Source organism: Crotalus tigris, unplaced genomic scaffold (assembly GCF_016545835.1).
Source record: "Crotalus tigris isolate CLP2741 ecotype Arizona unplaced genomic scaffold, ASM1654583v1 scf7180000018301.7375997, whole genome shotgun sequence".
Taxonomy (NCBI): Eukaryota; Metazoa; Chordata; class Lepidosauria; order Squamata; family Viperidae; genus Crotalus; species Crotalus tigris.
The window spans coordinates 6864519-6885730 of NW_024096931.1; the positions used below are offsets into that span (position 1 = coordinate 6864519).

A 21212-nucleotide genomic window follows, 5' to 3' on the forward strand; every position below is an offset into this window, starting at 1 on the left:
GCACCACTTGAACACCATTGGCATTGACAAATTCGCTATTAGTCAATTGCAAAAGGCGGCCTTATTAGGAACTGCTTCCATCCTGCGACGATATCTGTAATACCATCAAACATCCACATCTGCCTATCCCAGGTCCTGGGTAAGGACTCGATAGGTAGACAAAATGCCAAATCCAGTCTGAACATCTGGCTGACTGTGCGATGATTAATAATAATAATAATAAAGTTGGAAGGGATCATCTAGTCCAGCCCTTGCTCAGGCAGGAAACCCTATACCATTTCAGACAAATGACTGTCCAGTCTCTTCTTAAAAACTTCCAGTGTTGGAGCACCCACAACTTCTGGAGGCAGGTTGTTCCACTGGTTAATTGTTCTCACTGTCAGGAAGTTTCTCCTTAGTTCCAGGTTGCTTCTCTCCTTGGTTAGTTTCCATCCGTTGCTTCTTGTCCTGCCTTCAGGGGCTTTGGAGAAGAGCTTGACTCCCTCTTCTTTGGGGCAGCCCCTGAGATATTGGAACACTGCTATCATGTCCCCCCTCATCCTTCACTTTGTTAAACTAGACATCCCCAATTCCAGCGACTGTTCCTTGTATGCTTTAGCCTCCAGTCCCCTGATCATCAAGAATGACCCAAGGAGTTCCTTCAGTATAGTTTCTTTATTGTTGCTCACCTGTGGACAGGAGTCTTGCCAGACTAAAGCACAAATCTGATCACTATTGGATACACCCTGTGGAAGGTTAGGGAGGGCCAGCCCTGCTTCTCTTCCTGCACACCAAGGCTTGCATTCTGAGCTGCCTCTTTTTTGCCCCTTGGGAAAGACCCCCCCCCTCCTTCCTGTGAACCTGTGCCACATTCCACTCCACCTTTTCTGGGATGAAGCTGGTAAACTGAGCAAGGCGCCCTTGATGGAGATGCGCAGAAGCCGTTGCCGAGGCAAAAGGGGCTGACACAGTGAAACCTCCCTAATTCACTGGAACATAAGGCGTTGCATAGGTCCAACACAAGCAGACTTGCGAGATTCTCTTCTGATCGCCCATATCAATAAAAGCGGATTTAGCTTTCCTGTGAAATTGACTTCCTAGTCCGGTCTACGCGGTAAGGCTGGCAGGTAGCAACAGAGTGAAATTGACAGGAACGCTGGCTGGAGTTGAATCCAGCTGCCCAGGTTGAGAATCACCAAGACAAGAGAAATAGCAGTAATCAACAAACAAATGTGCTGATCAGTGCTTTTATTTTACTCGTTGTGTTTATTGAAGAAGCAGCTTATCCCCACCCCATCCCACCCTGACCCCTTTAGAGAAGTAAGACTTTTAAATAACTTCTGGTCCCTGTTAGCATCTGCCCTGGTCTGAGCACCCCTCTATGTCAAACTGTCTTTGGCGTTCATCTGCCTTTGACCAGAACAGCCCAGTCAGAAGCACCTGTTGCAAACCCCGTGTGCTTTTCTTTCCTCCCAGCGATCTTCTCCTGATGTGAAAGCTGAACTCTATGAGCTTCTTTTTCGGATTTTGCACCACAACTGGCGATACTTCTTCAAGTCCAACATCCTGGCCAGCGTCCAGAGAGGAGTAGCCGAGGAGCAGATGGAGAACGAAGCCCAGTTCACTGGCATTATGCAGGTATCATAAAATCAGGAGCAGGAGGTTATCCGTTCAGCCGGGTCCGACTCTGGGTGATTCTGTGGGCCAGGTCTCTCCACCTCTTCTGATCTTGCAGTAATACTTTGAGTTTTTCTACGCTCTAGCTGGGGTCAGCTTTGATGGTGTCCAGCCACCGTGTTCTTTGACGGTCCGGTTTATCATAACAGCCAGCAACAAAAGCTGAAATCGCAGCTAGAGAGATGCATCAGGCCTTGCTCTGTTCCTTAAGTGGGATTTTGGCCCTCTTAAACGGGTTTCATAATATAATAACGAATAGTTACAAGAGCATGGCACCTTCCAGTAGCTGTGGTATCTATTGTACTTACAAGCAAAAATCCAGAATTCTCGTCGTTCCGGCTCATCTGGAAAAACTCAATAAAGCAAGAGGGAGGTAGTTCCTCTCTGTCTCTGTCTGTCTGTCTGTCTGTCTGTCTGTCTGTCTCTCTCTCTCTCTCTCTCTCTCTCTCTCTCCCCCCCCCCCAACCTTTTGGGCACCAGGGATCAGTTCCAGGGAGAGAGGTTTTTCCATGGACCAGAAAGTGTGTGGTTTTGTGTGCTGCCACCGGTATGTGTGTTATGTATGTGTGTGGGTAGATATATACTTTCTTTTGAGAGCAAGCCACAGAATGTCATATTTAATGTGGGCCAGTGTGCTCGCAGTAAAAAAAAAATGACAATAAAGGTTAGTTTGTCTTAAAATATATGGATGCCAGCTCCCAGAATTCCCTGGCCAGTAGTTTAATGCACACTGTTCCCAAGAAAGCTGAAGCAGTTCCTTTAGTGCATGTCCACATTCTGTGCTGCTAGAAAGGTAATCTCTCAGTGCCATCAGTTGTCGCCACTGGGCCTCAGCCACACCCTCCTGAGACCTGTCTGTTCCCCAGGCATTCGGCCAGTCCTTCCTGCAGCCGGACATACACCTGTTCAAGCAGAACCTGTTCTACCTGGAGACTCTGAACACCAAGCAGAAACTGTACCACAAGGTGAGCTGGGATTTATTCTGAAAGCAGAGGGGGTTGATAACCGTCAGAAAATATTCTTCCCACAACTGCCTGCATATCAAGGACGGTCGACTCGGCAAGAGCCCGGCACATGCCATTTCTGGAAAAACTCCCCACAAAAGCACAAATATATCTGTAATGAAATGGTAGATTTCCGGGGCGGGGTCCCCCATTTTCACCTTGGTTTTTTTTTTTTGGTTTGTTTGTTTGTTGTTTCCCGTTTGCTGCAGAAGATCTTCCAGGCGTCGATGCTCCTTCAGTTCGTGAATGTGCTGCTTCAGGTCCTGGTCCACAAATCCCACGACCTCTTGCAGGAGGAAATCGGCATCGCGATCTACAACATGGCCTCCGTGGACTTCGACAGCTTCTACTCGGCTTTCCTCCCGGGGTTTTTAGCCGGCTGCGACAGGGTGGACACCAACCAGAAAAACGTCCTGGGGAGGAACTTCAAAATGGACAGGGTGAATTTGGGCTGAAGCTCGGCTGGGGTTGCCCTGGTGGTCTCCTTTATCCCTGGTGGCCAGTACAGGCGGTCCTCGGCTTCACAGCCGTTCGTTTAGTGGCGGTTCAAAGTTACCGTGGCACTAGTGACCGTTTTTCACACTTAGGACTGTGGCGGCATCCCCATGATCACATGATCAGAACTCAGAGGCTTGGCAACTGGCATGTACTTAGGACAGTTGCCCTGTTCCCAAGGTCACGTGATCTCCTTTTGCAACCTTCTGACAAGCAAAGTCAATGGGGGAGGTCAGATTCGTTTAGCGACCGTGTTACTAACTTACCAGCTGCAGTGATTCATTTAGCAACCGCGACAAGAAAGGTTGCAAAACGGGGCCAACTCCCTTAACAACGGTCTTGCTTAGCAACAGAAACTTGGGGGTCCATTGTGGTCTTAAGTCGAGGACTGCCTGTGGAATTTCCTCGGAAGGACCGTCACATTTTAATCCCGCCCGTGGCGTTCGCACAGCCATCCCAAAGTGTTCCTGGAGTTTCTTTCCACCCAGTCCTCCTCTTGGGTGGCGTTCCGGGAAGGCAGACCACGGCTTTATTTTCCGAGAATCGTAAAAATAGAAATTGTTCCCCAGAAACCATGGACTTTGCATTGTTTGCTTGCGTGTTTCCACATTGGATCGGCGGCTTTTCATCAGATAATGCCGTTGGAAAGGAAAATTGATTGAGAAAGCTCACCTGGTTTTCGGCGGAGGCTGATAAATCCAAAATGTCCTCAGTCGTGGCCAGCGTTCCTTCCTCTTTTTTTATTGAAAATTTTTTATTTTTTAACATACAAGTATTTATAAAAATACAATAAAATTTTAAAGTAGGAAAAAAAAAAACCCTTACCCTCCCTCCCACCCCCAACCCCCCTCCCTTCGCTTCCCAGAGCAGAATACAGGGTTAATAATAACAAAATTTATAATAATTAAGAAAAAAGAAAAAAAAGAAAAGAAAAAAGAAATTTTTTTATCATAATTAACCTTTAACTCCATAACCTATGAAACAATTCTCTATAATATTTAATATTCATTCATAAAATAAGTGAAACTTTTTAATTCCATACTTTTTCTGAATATAATCTATCCACCTTCCCCATACAATAATATATCTTTCTTGTGTATGATCCAGCGTTCCTTCCTTAACCACCATTTGTATAGTGACCGTCTGAAGTGACGGCACGGCTGGGGAAAAAAGTGGCTTACGGCCGTTTTTCACACTTAACAACCGTTGCAGCATCTCCATGTCACGTGGTCAAAATCCAGACGCTTGGCCGCTGGCTCATATTTATGGCGGTCGCAGTGCCCCCAGGTCACGTGATCCCCGTTTGTGACCGTCTTACGAGCAAAGTCCAGGGAGAAGTCAAGTTCTCCTCACAACCCTGTTACTCACTTAATAACCGCACTGATTCATTTAAGCACTGTGGCAAGACAGGTCGTAAAATGGGGCAAGACCCGCTTAACAGACGTCTCATTTAACAGAAGGAATGTTGGGTTCAGATGTGGTTGTGAGTCAGGGGTGTCTAATTGCCGGCCCGTGGGCCGATTTCATGATACTGGAGCCGCACCCACCCCATTGCCGGCAATGGCGAAAAAGCTCCGATACGTTGCGCGATGTCACGTGACGTTGTGAGTTTGACATGTCTGTTGTTGTAAGTGAAGGGCTACCCTGTATTTGGTAAATGTAGCCTTCCCAAGATCCTTTTGAAAATTGAGCATTTTCCCTTATACCAGCGGTTCTCAACCTGTGGGTCGGCACCCCATTTGGGGTCGAACGACCATTTCACGGGGGTCGCCAAACAACGCAGTCCGCCATTTTTTTCCCCTTTTCCTTAGCTGTGCTCCTCCCTTTTATTCTATTGGCTTTGGAAAGCCAATAGAATAGACTCTCTTTCAAAAGCCAATAGGAATTGTCCAGGCTCTCTCTGCCCTGCTGAGCCCGCCAAAAGTCCCATTCTGCAAACGGTGCTGCACCAGTTGAGTAGTCCTCGACTTACGACCGGCTGAGTAGTCCTCGACTTACGACCGGTCGGGGGTTGCGGCATTAAAAAGGTTGAGAACCACTGCCTTACAATCTGCAATCTCTCACACTAAAGCTTTCACACACGTCAAACTCATCCCTAAACCAAGTTTACAAAGCCCCCCCTGGGCTGGGTCCCCACCATCACGCTCACTCAGAACCAGGAAGTCCATCATGTGGGGGATCTTTTTTATAGAATCTGCTGCTTTCTGGGTCCCAGAGTTTCACGGGGGGGGGGGCATGGAGGGTGGGTTTCTGGACTCTCAGAACTTAAGTACAAGAAAATCTTTGGGGAAATAAAAGCTTAATAAAACCGAGCAATAAAAACGACAGAGAAATCAGTAAAAGGTGAATATGCGCAGCTCGGGGTTGAAGTGAAGGGTGCTTGGTGCTCTCTGAGCTTGGCTGTTTTCTTGCAGACGTTTCATGACCCATCTAGATGATGACAGCAGGGTTAGAAGGGAGTGGGGTTTGTGTAGTGGAGAAAGAGGGAGATGAGGAGGAGGAGGAAGCAGAAGATTGTGGAGTCCTTGGTGCTCTCTGAGCTGTTTTCTTGCAGACCTTTCATGACCCAACTAGGTAACATCAGCAGTGCTAGAAGGGAGTTGGGGTTGTGGAGAGGAGGAGGAGGATTATTATGGGGTCCTTGGTGCTCTCTGAGCTTGGTTGTTCTCTTGCAGACATTTTTCATGACCCAACTAGGTGACATCAGTGCTAATCCCACATCCTTCTGGCACTGATGATGTCACCTAGTTGGGTAATGAAATGTCTGCAACAAAACCACCCAGCTCAGAGAGCACCGGGGAGCCCCCTGACAGAGTAAAGCTTGGCTCCTGTTGCAAGCAGCATTTCTGAGCCTCCAGCTGATCAGAGCTTAACTAGCAAAGACTCTTGCTTTGCGTCTAACCCGCTTCCCTCTGCCGTTTTCTTCCTCCTTCCTAGGATCTGCCATCTTTCACCCAGAATGTGCACAGGCTGGTCAACGATCTGCGCTACTACAGACTCTGCAACGACAGCTTGCCCCCGGGGACCGTGAAGTTGTAGCTGCCGGCAACGGACTCAGCGTTTCCAAATCTCTGTTAAGGAGTGGATCTGGCGTTGCCGCTGCCTGCGACCTCGACAGGCCCTTCGGGGTGCAGAGCGCCCCCCCCCTTACAAACACACACACACGTGCGTGGGCCAGGCACGGAAGGCAGAGGCCGTGCTCCTCCCTTCGTTTGGTCCCATCTCGACTTCACACCTGAGTGGGCCACTCTTTCTCCCGCCGGGACTCCGAAACCCGGAGAACGGCTGCTCGTCCTGGCCAGCTGTTTGTGTCTTAATACCGTGGCGTTCATTCAAGTCTGCAGGTTCTGGTGACTCGGCTTGGGCAGCAAATCATGAGGCCGAAACGCCAAAGTCTACTTGAGGGGGGGGGTCTTCCCACTTTTCATGCCATTCCACCTGCTGCCTCCGTTCCCCGTTGCTGAGAGGATGGGGTCCCTCCCCATCGCCCCCCTCCCGTGTGCTGTTTTTTACAATGCCTTGAACCCTCCCTGCCCTTGGTGGAGATTGGAAGAGGGAGAGCGCGCGCGAGAGAGAGACCAACAGACCGACTTCTGTTTCTTTTATTATTATTATTATTTTTTAAAACCGTGGTTTTGTTTTATTTTCCTCATCATTCCATTGTGATACTAAAATGTGCTTAATGGAAATAAAAATGCTTACTTGGTTGTTTTAAACAGAGGGGAAAGCAATCTGACTCTCTTAGAAGGACCTGAGGTCCGAGGACGTCCAGATGCCGTCACTGCAGCGTCCCCCTAATACAGTGTTTCCCAAACTTGACAATTTTAAGGCATGAGGACTTCAACTCCCAGAATTCCACAGCCAGCAACGCTGGCTGTGGAATTCTGGGAGTTGAAGTCCACATGCCTTAAAATTGTCAAGTTTGGGAAACATTGCCCTAATACTTATTCGGGGTGTGAAATGTATCGAGCGCTGTGTGAGCCCCTGGATTAGATGATCGGTAAATTAGCTTTGACTCCGCCCTGTAGAGGTAGTCCTCGACTTAACAACAATTTATTTAGTGACTGTTCGAAGTTACAACAGCATTGAAAAAAGGGACATATGACCGTTTTTCACGCTTACGGCTAGAGCAGGGATAGGCAACCTCGGCTCTTTTATGACTCGTGGACTTCAACTCCCAGAATTCCTGAACCAGCCACGCTGAGGGGAAAGGGAGAGGTTTCCAAGCTGAGCCATGCTGGCTCAGGAATTCTGGGAGTTGAAGTCCACAAGTCATGAGGGGGCCATAGTTCCCCCATGTTGGCTCGGGAATTCTGGGAGTTGAAGTCCACAAGTCATGAGGGGGCCATTGTTCCCCTATGCTGGCTCAGGAATTCTGGGAGTTGAAGTCCACAAGTCATGAGGGGGCCATAGTTCCCCCATGCTGGCTCGGGAATTCTGGGAGTTGAAGTCCACAAGTCATGAGGGGGCCATAGTTCCCCCATGCTGGCTCAGGAATTCTGGGAGTTGAAGTCCACGAGTCATAAAAGAGCCAAGGTTGCCTACCCCTGGGCTAGTCATGTGATCAGATGCTTGGCCACTGACTCCTATTTATGACAGTTGAAGTGTCCTGGGGGGTCACGTGATCCCCTTTTGTGATCTTCTGACAAGCAAAGTCAATGGGGAAAAAGCCAGTTAAGAACCGTGCTACTAATTTAGCAACTGCACTGACTCCCTTAATAACAATGACAAGCAAGGTCATAAAACGGTGCAAATCTCACTTTACAAATGTCTCGCATAGCAACAGAAATTTTGGGCTCAATTGCGATCGTAAGTCAAGGACTACCTGTATACTACATTATTTTATACTGATTTTTTTTTTTTTAAAAAAAAAAAAGATGCTTTTCTTCATAATAGCCTAATAAGATAGACTGCCCCTGTGTTTCTCCTCCTGGCTGATAAATGGACGCTGAGTGAGCTGCTTAAGGCCAGGTAGTGAATAGGTGGATAAACTGAGGCACGGATATTTCAGCTTCGATCCCTGAACCCCTGTACCATATTAATTCTGTCAATGCTGGGCTTTCATGCTGTTGGCAGTTCTTGGGTTTATTTTTAATTCTGGAGCTCTGGATTTTCTCACAGCTGATTTTTGTTCCAGATAGGACGATCTGGGCAGACCAGACGCTGTAATTCTTTGGGCCCATTTTTTTCCCCTCCTCCATGCCTTATTCTTTGACTTTGTAGGTGCTGAAATGTGGAATCTCAGCCCAAGGTTAGAGTGGATTTTGGTCCCAAACCTGGTCTCGGAGTCCCTGGCCTGGTCATGGGATCCGTAGCTTGCGAAAAACCTTGTGGCAAGTTGCATGTTTACCCCCTGTGCGTATTTTATTCATCGGGATCGATCGACCAAGGGCACGGATTTATTTGGACAATGTCTGGAGCCCGATGAAAGCAACCGTGTCTTTCGACATTTGCGGCTTGACTTTCCTAAAACACCAATATTTAGAAAAAAACAAAGTTTGTCTTCCTAGCCTGACATGGTTAGGGATTGTGAAGCGGGGTCGCTTATGTGAGTGACCCAGTTTTGTGGTGGTGTTTGCGGCCGTCGTTAAGCATACACAGTGGGCGTTAAGCATTGCAGTTCTTAAGCAAAGCAGTGGTTTCCTATGGGTGAAGTTTTGCCAGAAATGGGAAGTGAGAGCCAGTTTTCTGCAAAACTTCGTAAAAAGCGGTCTTACGAACCCCCCACCCCACTCCCAACACCCTGCAAATGGTTGCCAAACACCCACACTTTTGTTAGAGCGTTTGATTGTGGGAAATTTGAATCTGGATCAAAAGTATCCTTTTCCGGGTGAGTCGCTAAGGGACTGATCGTAACTTGAGGACTACTTGTATTTCAGCGTAGGGGAATGGGGACTGGCTTTAATTGAAAGTTGGGGTAATATTTTGGGGAAATGAGTGGAAAAGCTGGGACAATGGAACGGGGGGGGGGGATTTTAAAGGCCAGAAATTGAGAGTGGTCCTCCTTGTAGATAGAGCCCATCTGTTGGGTAAGAGCAAATATTTGTTCAGTTTACTCGGAAAAGCTTCCAGCACTTATGGTTTCAATGATTCAATATAAGATTGTTGTGTGCCCCATCCCTCACTCTGCTGTTGTCCATTCTAAACCTGAAAAAGGAAGGGAAGAAGGGAGGGTAGGTAGGTAGGTAGGAAGGAAGGAAGGAAGGAAGGAAGGAAGGGAGGGAGGGAGGGAGGGAGGGAGGGAGGGAGGGAGGGAGGGAGGGAGGGAGGGAGAGGAGAAGTTTGGAGAAGTGGCAATTTTGGAGAAAACAGAGAACATCAACCTAGAATTATGTATGAGAACTGAAGAGCCGCATCAGGAATTAACGCCTGGAAAAAACTCTATCCTTGATGATAATGCTAATATTTTCTCTGGGTCATTGCTCTAAATGAACTCTGAGACTGAGCTCTAGGGATTGCAGCCAGATTGGGAGCTGGGGGGTCAGTGGACAGCTTTGGAGAAAGTGAAATACTTTGCGGAAAAAAAACTTGTAGTTCAAGGCCTGATTGGCATTTGGCTGGAGGACTGTTCCTCTTGTGGAAAGGTCAGTTGACTTGTATGCATGATTTTATTTAGTTATTTGATTTCTATCCACCCATCTCAACAAGGGATTCTGATTGCATTGGGCTGTCTTCTTGGTTTGGCCAGTCGCTCACTTCTCCCACGTTCTAGTCCTGCCTTAGGCATGAAAGTTGGCTGGGTAACTTTGGGACAATCACTAGGAGACATGAGAGTTTTTAGTTCTGCCTTGGCCATGAAAGCCAGCTGGGTGGCTTTGACCAGTCCCTCTCTCTCAGCCCTACCTATCTCACAAGATTGTTGTTGTGGGGAGAATAGGACGAAGAAATATGAAATATATTTGCTGCTTTATGTCTAAAAATGACCTAATAAACTGCAGTGATTCACTTAAGTGGCAAAAGTCATAACCTTGTATATGATTCAGTTAACAGTTGCCTCATTTAGCAACAGAAATTCTGGACCCAGTTGTGGTACTAAGTTGAGAACTACTTGTAGAGAAACCCGACTCATTAATTGGACAGTACAATGTGTGTCAGGGCTGGGTTAAACCTATAAAAGTCCCAAGGGCCCGTGGAGGAGGAACTTTCAGCTGCTCCAATCTATATTACTCAGATCTCTTTAATTAGATCAGAGGTCTCCAACCTTGGCAACGTTAAGACCTGTGGACTTCAACTCCCAGAATTCCCCAGCGGTGGAGAAATTGCCAAGTTTGGAGACCCTTGGATTATAGGATAGCACTTGTACTTTGAATACAATGCAAGCTCATCTGGCTTGGAGATTCAGAAATTATGAGAGGGCCAAAAAACTATGAAGGCTTAAGGCAGTGGTGGGATTCAAATAGGCGAACAACTGGTTCTCTGTGTGGATGCCGCTTCCGGAAATCCATTCTGGGCCTGAGCAACCAAAAATGAGCTACTGGTTCTGCCGAAGTGGTGTGAACCGGCTGAATCCCACCACTGACTTCAGGGCAGCAGATCTGTGGATCCTATGGATTGTCTTGTCCCACCCAGATTCCAATCTGAAATATGATTTGGATGGAGGAAATGAGGATGGTAAATAAAGGAAGTATCAGAGCCGCTAATGAAGGAGCATGTAGTCTGTTTTCCAGACTTGGTGGTGGAACATTTCCGCTCTCTGGAGTAATCATTTTAATGTTGCACACGAGGGTAGAGCGGTGTCTGTATTTCCCAACAATAATAAGCTCTATAGATTATTTTACCCAGGGCTTCTTGAAGATGTCTAGTGGCTTTGTATAGCGAAAAAAAAATTGTGCACCTCCTTTTGTTTGGTTTTGTTTGTGCAGCCGATGGTGTCGCTGCTACATGCATGGATTGTTTCTTGGGGGCACCCCTTGTTTTAAAGGGGAGGGGGAGGCATCTAATGGCCATCTGCGCTTCTGCTTGATCCATCGCATCCAACTCATGGAGTGATGGAGAAAAAGCCTTTTGCTTTTATTGTTTTTATGGCGATTTTTTTTTGGGGGGGGGGATATCAAAACGGGGACGGAAGAAAGAGGCCACCCACCACCTGTCCTAGACTCCTAGAAGTTGTTAAGCCATGGTTTGCTTCGACTCCGCGGGAGCGCGCCGGGGCCCGGCTGCGCTCGGGGGGGGGGGAAGAGGAGGAGGGCTGGGCGGGCACCTAGTCGGTCTCTTTAAGGAAAGCCCCCAGCCTTCCGCCCGGCCCGCCCTCCCTCCAGCCCTGGGGTGGAGCCAAGGGGGCTGCTGCAGGAGCCGAAGCAGCGGTCCCCGAGGCTATAAACCCGGCCGGCCCCTCTTGCCCGGCTCGGCAGCGATGGGGGTGCTGCAACGCTGCCTGGCCCGGGGACAGTGGCGCTTGGGGAGCCTCCAGCCACTGGCCGTTGCGCCCTGCCTTCGCCTTCCCGGAGCGCGGCTGTATGGCTCGGGTGAGTGAGGCAAGGAGGGGCTCCGGGCCGGGGAGGGGGGCGATGGGGTCCCACGAGGGAAGCAGGCAACAAGTTCTTGCCTGCCTGCCTGCCTCTCTCTCCAAAAGGCTGCGCGCCCTGGGCGCAAAGGAGGCGGAAAGCAGCGCTGCAGCCGGGCGCAGGTTGACAACTCCGAGTTGGGGAAGAGCACATCTGGCAGAAGCTCTCTCCAGAAAGGGGGAGAGGGGCAGTTGGGATGGGCTCGCCGTCTTTCGGGGCTTTTGCTTCCCGAGCTTCCCATCCTCCAGAGCACGGGTGTCCAAACTTGGCCACTTTTAAGACTTGGGAGACTTCCAACTCCCAGAATTCCAGCCAGCACGGGGGATTCTGGGCGTTGAAACCCACAAGTCTTCACAGTTGCCACGTTTGATGCACCTCTGTTCCAGAGCGAGGGCAAGGCGCAGGTGGGCTGGGCATTGCTGGGGGTTCCTTTCTGGGGACTGGAGAAGCTTGACCCGATTCCTGGCACCTCTCGGAGTTGAAGGGCACTTTTTCTAGAGATGGGCCAGGTTGAGTGAGGCCGATTGAAAGTCGGGCATTCCACAGGCCTACCTTACAGGGCTAGCGCTAGCACTGATGAACCTTCTTGTCAGGTTCCAGGTTCCTCAGTTGCAGCCCTGCACACAGAATCACAGTATTTTACGATCTGAAAAGGCTAACGAATTCAGAGTGGCATCAGTCTACCAAGATGGTGCCCCAAGTCCAGATGGTGCTTCCACACAAGGGGACCCCACTTGGGACAACTGAGTTTGGTGGTTATGCTGTGAAGGCTTCCTTTGGGATCTTTTGCCAAGTGCGCTGCCTTAGCCAGCAAAGACAGGATCTCTTAGTGGTCTCCCATTCAACTCCTAGCCAGCCTGACACCCATCAATTTCAACCCACAGGGGGATAATCGGGAAACAGAAAGATAGGCACAAATCACAACGATAATCAGTATTCCTCTCATTTAGTATTTCTCATCCTCAAGTTTAAGAACTCCCAGAATTCCCCACCAGCATACATGCATGTTGGCTGGGGAATTCTGGGAGTTGAAATCCATCTTGCCAAGTTTGAAAAACATGGCTTTAATTAAATATGTTCTCCTTTAATGGTCTTTTTGAGTTATTTGTTATCTTTGCAACACGGCAATTTATTTATTTTGGTTAAAGGTGGATCCTGCCACTTATGATTCCCAAGCAAAATCTGAGTGCCTAAAACCCCAAGTTTGTTTAATCGCAGCTTGTTGAGTAAATTGCCTGGGTTTACTGTACACACTGAGCTGCAAACCATGGTTTTACATGATGCATGAAGCTGCAAGTTTCAATATAGCTTTATATGAAGTTAAACTTCATCCTTTCTTCTTCCCAGCCTCGTCCTTCCGGTTACGCTTCCCTGCCTTTCAAATAATATTCGGCGTCTGTCTTCTTTGTTTTCCAGACTTATACACCATCACCAGGAAGTTAATACCTCTGGGAAAAGGAGGGGCAAAAAAAAGTCTGGAGCATAAAGCTTTATGCTTTTCACTGCTTTTTTCAAAGTCTTGGGAACTGACTAGGCGATCAGTTCTCAGTTTACTTCTTTTTTTTTCATTGATGACTTCAAAATTGTTAGAGGGCATCGGTCAACCACTTCAACTGTTTTTCCCTCTGCAAAGCTGAGAATGGATAGAATTCACATTTTAATTTTAAAACATCCTAAGAGTGAGAGCAGTTCTCTTAAAGAGAAACCCGTTGGAGTCCATCAAGTAATTTTCAGTGCTATGGACTCTGTTGGACTGTGTCACTTTCATAGAATTAGGCTGTGATCATCCATCGTCTTGAACGATATGATAGCCTTTCTTCTTAAACCAATATTTGGGAAATTTTAAATTGGAGACCAGGAAAATAATCCCCTGAAATATAAAAGGTTGCCATATAATAAATTGGACAACAACAGAGTTCACACTTGGGGTTAAGCCATCATATGGATAGTTAGATTACAGCTCCATGAATCCTAGTGCTTCAGCTACACTCAAGTAAAAGAAACGATGTTTTTGTGTGATGTGTGAACAAATTCTCCAGTGGTCCAATCATGCTCAATTAGCAGTTGCTCTCAAGTTGTCAGGCACAACCATCATGACCTATTCCCAATCCCTTTTTGATAAGTCAACACTGAATATTAATATCAAAGAGTGATCTTCTTTAAACCAATTGCTCTCCCATTGAATCCTGATCCTTTCTACGAGGAAGCAGCTAATTGGTTGTTCATTAAGAGACAACTAGGTCCTGCTACGTAGCTGAGTCTAGAATTAAGGCTTGAAGAAAGTTGCAGTTGACTAAACATTATTTCTGGAGATGTTGGCTTATGCTGATACTCATAACTTTGGAGTGATAAATGGAGGACAAAAAAGTTGCTAAGTCAAGCTTTGAGCAACTCAAAAACTGTGCTAAATCGGACCTGGTACCTCCTGATGAAACACAGATGGACTTCCTGAACCAAAGCAATTTTGCTTCACTATGAATGATTGAATAAAGGACACTTGGCCAGTTGTGTACAAAACACTAAGTTACCAGCCACAGATTACAAATCTTAGCTCTTGGGCTCGCCCAGCCCACAAGACTGAAGCCATGCAAATCGCATGTCTGGCTTAGTTCACACGTCCTGTTAAGACCCCCGTTTGCTTTTGACTTGGGTCAACAATAATAGTGTAGCATTCAAGGGCCCCTGTCTCTGATTCTGAAGAAAAAAAACTATATAAATTTTCCTTTGCTCTTTTGTATTAGGTTAAGTCACCCAGAATACATTTTGAAGTCAGGTAGGCTTCTAAATCAAAGTGAATAGCCGATGGTGGCCATCTTCCCAAATGGATTTTTTTATTAATGAAGTCTAACCAATGACTCCACCTGCAAACTCAAGGACTGAATCCAACTTTTCTGACTGATGTTTTTTCCCCTTTAGGGACTTTTTTTTTCCAGACAGTTGCCCATGTGCTGATCTGGAACGGTAGCTATAGAAACAGGTGCAACTCCTTAAGAGAATTGCACACACACCTACACACACAGCTTGACTCGCAAAGCCTGGGTGGCCCCATTTCTTGCAGAGACATACAATTCCACCTTGCCAGGTGTCTTGGCAGGCAACTGCCAAAGAGCAAATTAATCGCCAGGAATCAGGCACTGTGTTTGGAGCGTGTCCAGCTTCCCTTTGCTGACCTCAAGAGAGCCCTGAATTGGGATCGGCTAGATCAGTGGTTCTCAACCTGTGGGTAGGGACCCCATTTGGGGTCGAACGACCATTTCACGGGGGTCGCCAAACAATGCAGTCCGCCATTTTTTCCCCCTTTTCCTTAACTGTGCTACTCCCTTTTATTCTATTGGCTTTTGAAAGCCAATAGAATAGACTCTCTTGAATAGAGTCTAATTCTATTGGCTTTCAAAAGCCAATAGGAATTGTCCAGGCTGTCTCTGCCCTGCTGAGCCCGCCAAAAGTCCCATTCTGCAAACGGTGCTGCACCAGTTGAGTAGTCCTCAACTTACGACCGGTTGAGTAGTTCTCGACTTACGACCGATTGGAGGTCATGGCATTAAAAAGGTTGAGAACCGCTGAGCTAGATGGCACTTTGATCCCCAGGATCAAAGCAAGGAAGTGGGTGATCCCAAGAAGCAGGAACACCGGGGAGGGGTTGAGAAAGCGACGCTTATGAAACTGGATCAAACTGCTTTAATCAGTGTTTCTCAACCTTGGCAATTTATAGATGTGTGGACTTCAACTCCCAGAATTCCCCAGAGGTCTGTCCACCCATCTTAAAGCTGCTAAGCTTGGGAAATAATTGGTTTTAATCTAGAGTTGGCGTTTAAGGTTACAAAACAGCTCAACTTCCAAATGTCTATGGAGATTCTCAGCCACCCAGGACATGGTTGTCCCAAAGGTGCTTTTTTTTAAAAGGCAACTGGATGTTGTTTTTTCCTGAACTGAAGAAGCTTCTTGGATGAGAAGTGAAACGTCTTCAAGGAAAAAACAAAGTCCAGTTACCTTTGGAAAAAGCTCCTTTGGGATCAATTTCCAAATCTCTTGCTCTTTTCCATGCAGGAGACCAACCTTGCCTTGGCCAATAACAATGAGGTCTAGCATCTTGTTTACTGGTGGAAGCATCGACTTTCCATTTTTTTATAGAAGCAAATGCCTGCTAAATTAATGAGGCCACCAAGGGCTGAAAAACAGCTGTGCTGAACCGCCTAAAAAAAAAAAAAAAACCAATTTAGCCCTGTATTCCTGGAACAAAAACTGCCAGTAGCAGGAAATGATACAAATATGATGAATTAATGAATTATAAGTAGTCCTTGAGTTACAGTCATTTGTTTAGCGACCATTTGAAAGTGAAATAGTGGCTTACTAACTGGTCTTTGCACTTACAATAGCATCCCCACAGTTACATGATCGCCATTTGCAAGCTTCCCAGCTTCCAACAAGCAAAGTAAGGGAAGCTGGATTCGCTTAACAACTAACTACCATAGTAAAAGTTGTAAAATGAGGCACAGCTCATTTAAAAACCACCTTGCTTAGCCACAGAAATGCTGGTCGTAAATCAGAGACTTTCTGAACAAATGAACTGGCAAACTGCAGGCAAAACTTGAGCCTGGCTTGTTTTTTTGTGACTTGGCATGTGTTGAATCCCCACACCAGCCTTTGTGAACCATGGCTTAGAATGGTAGGTGACTCTAACCAATTGTGGCCTATTCTTTGAACCATAGTTAAATATAATAATAATAATAATAATAATAATAATAATAATAATAATAATAATAATAATAATAATAATTTGGTAAGGACTCGATAGGTAGACTAAATGCCAAATCCAGTCTGAACATCTGGCTGACTGTGCGATGATCCATAATAATGTAGCAACAATGGTGCATTGGAAGATCTGCAAGAAATATGGGATCATAAAACAGAGAAAGTCATAGAAAATGATAAAAATTAAACTGCTCTGGGACTTCAGAATTCAAACAGACAAGCACCTGCAACATAACACCCCGGACTTAACAATTGTCAATAAGAAAGACAAATATAGTGGATAGTGGACGTGGCAGTGCCTGGAGAGAGCAGAATAGACAAGAAAGAACTAGAGAAGATAACAAAATACAAAGACCTACAAATAGAAATAGAAAGACTGTGGCAAAGGCAAATGAGGGTAGTACCAATAGTAATAGGTGCCTTGGATGCAATCCCAAAACAACTGGAGCACAACTTGAACACCATCCTCGGCATTGACAAATTCGCCATTAGTCAATAGCAAAAGGTGGCCTTACTGGGAACTGCTTCCATCCTGCAACGATGTCTGTAATGCCATCAAACATCCACATCTGCCTGTCCCAGGTCCTTGGTAAAGACTCAATAGGTAGACAAAAATGCCAAATCCAGTCTGAACATCTGGCTGACTGTGCGATGATCAATAGTAGTAGTAGTAGTAGTAGTAGTAGCAATAGTAGTAGTAGTAGTAGTAGCAGCAGCAGCAGCAACAGCAATAATAGCAATAGCTGTAATGACCAGGAACCTTCCACGAATTTATCAAATCTTCTTTCCGAGTCAAGTGCTTCGTTGCCATCTTGTGGCAGGGAGTTCCACAGTTCAAATCCACTCCTTGCAAAAAAATTCCCTTCCTTTCGCCACCTCTAAATCACTCAGAAATCAGGGTGGTCTCCCCAGGTTGATAGGATCACCCCCTTGAGGAAGACCATTTGGTGCCGGTTTATAGCTGTTTCTTTGCCATGCAGGCGTAGCTGAGCTGCAGGAGCGCACGCTGATTGCGGTGAAGCCAGACGGGGTCCAGAGGAGACTGGTGGGAGACGTCATCAAACGCTTTGAGAAACGGGGATTTAAACTGGTGGGCCTCAAGTTGCTCCAGGTAAGCACTGGGGGATACCTGAGACCTGTAGATCTGATTCCCCTCACCTGTGCTGGGGGAGGAGATGAGAAATTAGGGGTGCCATTTTCATGACATGACCAACTTTTTTGTTTGTTTGTTTGTTTCTTTGGGGGGGGGCTCATTCTGTTAAAGTTTATTATAAAGTGAAATACAAATACAAACAAGAGCTAAGAAAGTGAAAAAGACCGAAAGAAAAATGCAAAAAGGATTTTAAAAAAGAAGAAGTGACTTTCAACTTTTTTCAGCGCCGTAAATCAAGGACTACCTAGATTGTATATTGAACTTGAACTCCTGATGGAAAAGCGATACCGTACATCAGTCAAATCAGTAATCCAGACACGGTTTGAATTTGCAAAACAAGCCACTTCGTCTGTGTGTCCAACTGTGGCTCAGTTAACCTTGGGAACCACATTGTACAAACTGGATCGGCTTTCTGCAGAAGCATCTCAGGACTGAACCAAGAAAAAAGTCCTCATTTCTGGATCGAATGCAGCCCGTCTGCTCCGTAAAGGAAGCGTGAGTAGGGTTCCTGCCGCTGCTTCATTAGGGATGTTCCTTCCCTTGCAGGCCTCCGAAGGGATCCTGGCTGAACATTACCACGAGCTGCGCCGGAAGCCATTTTACCACGAGCTGCTTCAGTACATGACCTCTGGGCCCGTTGTTGCCATGGTAAAATGATTTTCTGTACTGGTCCTGTTGTTTTCTATACTGGAGAAGGTTAGAATGTCCAGTTTTATTTCAGGAGTAAAATAAGTCAATCTCTCTTTCTCCCTCTCTCTCCTCCCCCCTCTCTCTCACACACAAACACACACCAAGAACAATAGATAGTTGAATGGATGGATGATAGAGATAGCTGGATAGAGGATAGATGATAGATGATAGATGAGGTAGATAGATATGATAGATATAAATAGATGAGATAGCTAGAGATGAGATAGAAATAGACTGATAGATGAGATAGATCAATAGATGAGATTGATAGACAGACAGCACTGCATTCTCTCTATATCTCTATCTCTATTTCTATATCTATATCTACAGTATATATATCTATATCTTATATACATCTCTCTATCTCCCTCTCTCTTTCTCTCTCTCTCTTTCTCTATCTATCTATCTATCTATCTATCTATCTATCTATCTATCTATCTATCTATCTATCTATCTATCTATCTATCTATGCATCTATCTGTCTGTCTGTCTATCTGTCTATGAGATCTATCTATCTAAAGTGGTGTCTGTTTCCAGCTACTACATTCTCACAACCAGATGTTCTCATACACTGGGCAAATGGCACTGAGTAGATTTTGGCTCAGTGTGCAGTGGAAACAGGCCCCTTGTCTTAGCACTACAGAATCTAGATCGTCGTCTTATGCTATCATGTGGATTATTTTACCCACACATGTTATATGAATTCAGCCGTTGTCAACCTTGGTTTGCCTGTTGTGTGAATCCAGGCAGAGCAGAGTCTATTGGAGTGGATGACTGTAATAAAGTTAAGGAACTAGAGCCATAAACAAAATAGAAAGGTGACCTTTCTTCAGCTTAAATTCATCCCAGCAGTGCTGTTTATCTTTCTGGTTTTTGTCAAAGTACACTGCTTTGTCTTTTTTTCCTCCTGCACCCTGTAGGTGTGGGAAGGGTACAATGTGGTCAAGACTTCCAGAGCCATGGTGGGAGAGACCAACCCAGCTGAAGCCAAGCCAGGGACTGTCCGAGGTGACTTTAGCATCCACGTGAGCAGGTACAAGAGCAACTGGGTGCTGATCAAGAGCCCAAGGAATCTGATTGGGAACTTCTGTGTTCAAATAAGAGCCAGTTTGGTGGTGTGGTTAAGCCACCAAGCTAGGAACTGGGTGACTGAGTTCTAGTCCCACATTAGGCAGAAAAGCCGGCTGGGTGACCTTGGGCCAATCACCAGGAGATGGTGAGTTCTAGTGCTGCCTTAGGCATGAAAGCTGGCTGGGTGACCTTGAGCCAGTCATTCCCTCTCAGCCCTAAGAAGGAGACAGTGGCAAACCACTTCTGAAAAACCTTGCCAAGAAAACTTCATGGATTTGTCCAGGTAGGATTCTTGGCGCCCCATCCAAGTTCTGACCTGGTCCCATCCTTTTTAGCTTTTGGACTAAGACATGGTGACGCCCTCATCAAACTGAATGTTTCATGGCCCTTTTTTCTTACAAACAGGAACGTCGTCCATGCCAGCGACTCGGTGGAGACGGCGCAGAGAGAAATACGTCTTTGGTTTTGCAGCAACGAGCTGATCAACTGGGACTGTTGTGATCACAAGGTCATGTATGAACCATGATGTGGCCTCCCCCATTTCCGGACATGGGATCTACTACCTCGGCTCAATGGTTGCCTTTCTGGAGAATCGGGTGTTTTCAGCCTGTGCATCACAGGTTTATATCTTGGTGGTCTTGAGAGGAGGCAAGTCGCGTGCCAAGACATTGCTCAAGGCAGGAGACTGTGCCAGGCTTCTCCCAATGCCCAAATTGCCCACTATCCAGGACCGTGCTGTTATTTTGGCTGGAATATTCATTAAAAAGAAGTTGATTTTATTTTGGGGGTATCTGTAACATGGTGTTGAGAAGGTCTCATTTTGTCTTCACCTGTAGCCTGCTGATGTTGCAACACTATAGTACATACCCCCACAAAATATTTCATTTCCTCTGCAACCATTGTGAGTGGATGAAAGGTTGCCTACCCCTGGCCTAGCATTTACGATAGCAGGCTAGAAACCAGGAGACAGTGAGTTCTAGTCTCGCTTAGAGATGAAAGCCAGCTGGGTGACTTTGGGCCGATCACCAAGAAACTGGGAGTTCTAGTTCCACCTTAAACATGAAAGCTGGCTGGCTATTTTGGGCCAGTCCTTTTCTCCCACATCCACCTCACTGGGTTGTGGTTCTGGGAAAAACAGGAGTAGGAAGGAGTTAGATATCGCCATCTTGAGTAACTTATAAAGTAATAGGTAGGATTAAAAACATCTTCTAAATAAAAACAAACTAAAAAACAGAAGACCCAATTGTCTAAACTCATTAAAGCAATGCTACTAAAAGAGAAAATTACAGTGTTACACTGACAGAATGAGTTCATGCAGATTCACCTCGAAGTCTGACCCACGCATTGGATTTTAGATACTGTAAAACAATCAAACGAACGTGTTATATTGCCGTCTTCAGCTTGAGTCACAAGGGACAAAAGTCACCTTCCAGAAGACCGCCTCCATTCTAAAAGGTTTACTTTACACAGGGCAAGAAGAACCCAACCCATGTCAGTGCCTCCAGAGGTTAGAAATTATGGACCATGCTAGTTTACCTTAGCTTCCTCACAGGAGAGGAGAATGGAGTAAGGTCTCCATTTTCCAAAGCTGGTGCAGACATTTTGCATTGGTCAGGCTCATCCTCCTTGTCCTACTGGAGAAAAATGAAAAACGGAAAGAAGCCCTTTCAAAAAAAAAAAAAGGGTTGAGATGAAAACTTGCATCCCATGATATTCATATACTAACTAGAGGGTCACATGAAAACCACTAAAGAGAAAACAGACAACTTTCAGAGCTGGTAACAAACGGCCAATTTGCAATTGTGAGAGACCATCCGCGTGAAGGAGACTGTTTCGAACCAACACACGCACAAAACCTACACGTGTCCTAAAGAAAGAAATCCCACT

At 46.2% G+C, this 21212-nt stretch overlaps 2 protein-coding genes across 4 annotated transcripts in view; both read left to right on the forward strand.

Annotated features, from left to right (window-relative positions):
- XPO6 (exportin 6) overlaps positions 1–6873 on the forward strand; it is a 53465-nt gene extending 46592 nt beyond the window's left edge. For 2 of the 3 annotated variants that reach the window (XM_039349908.1, XM_039349910.1), the window contains 4 exons: positions 1456–1617; positions 2523–2621; positions 2870–3100; positions 6093–6873. In XM_039349908.1, the coding sequence (XP_039205842.1) occupies positions 1456–1617; positions 2523–2621; positions 2870–3100; positions 6093–6194 (594 nt within the window). In that variant the 3' untranslated portion in view covers positions 6195–6873. The remainder of the gene's footprint in view (positions 1–1455; positions 1618–2522; positions 2622–2869; positions 3101–6092) is intronic. The other variant, XM_039349909.1, reaches the window with a different exon arrangement.
- A 4529-nt stretch (positions 6874–11402) lies between these two features.
- Positions 11403–20122, forward strand: NME4 (NME/NM23 nucleoside diphosphate kinase 4). The gene is made up of 5 exons (XM_039349915.1): positions 11403–11620; positions 17392–17522; positions 18111–18212; positions 19175–19287; positions 19731–20122. The coding sequence occupies exons 1-5, from the start codon at positions 11509–11511 to the stop codon at positions 19849–19851; spliced, it is 579 nt and encodes a 192-aa protein (XP_039205849.1). The 5' UTR covers positions 11403–11508; the 3' UTR covers positions 19852–20122.
- Positions 20123–21212: the final 1090 nt, after the last annotated feature.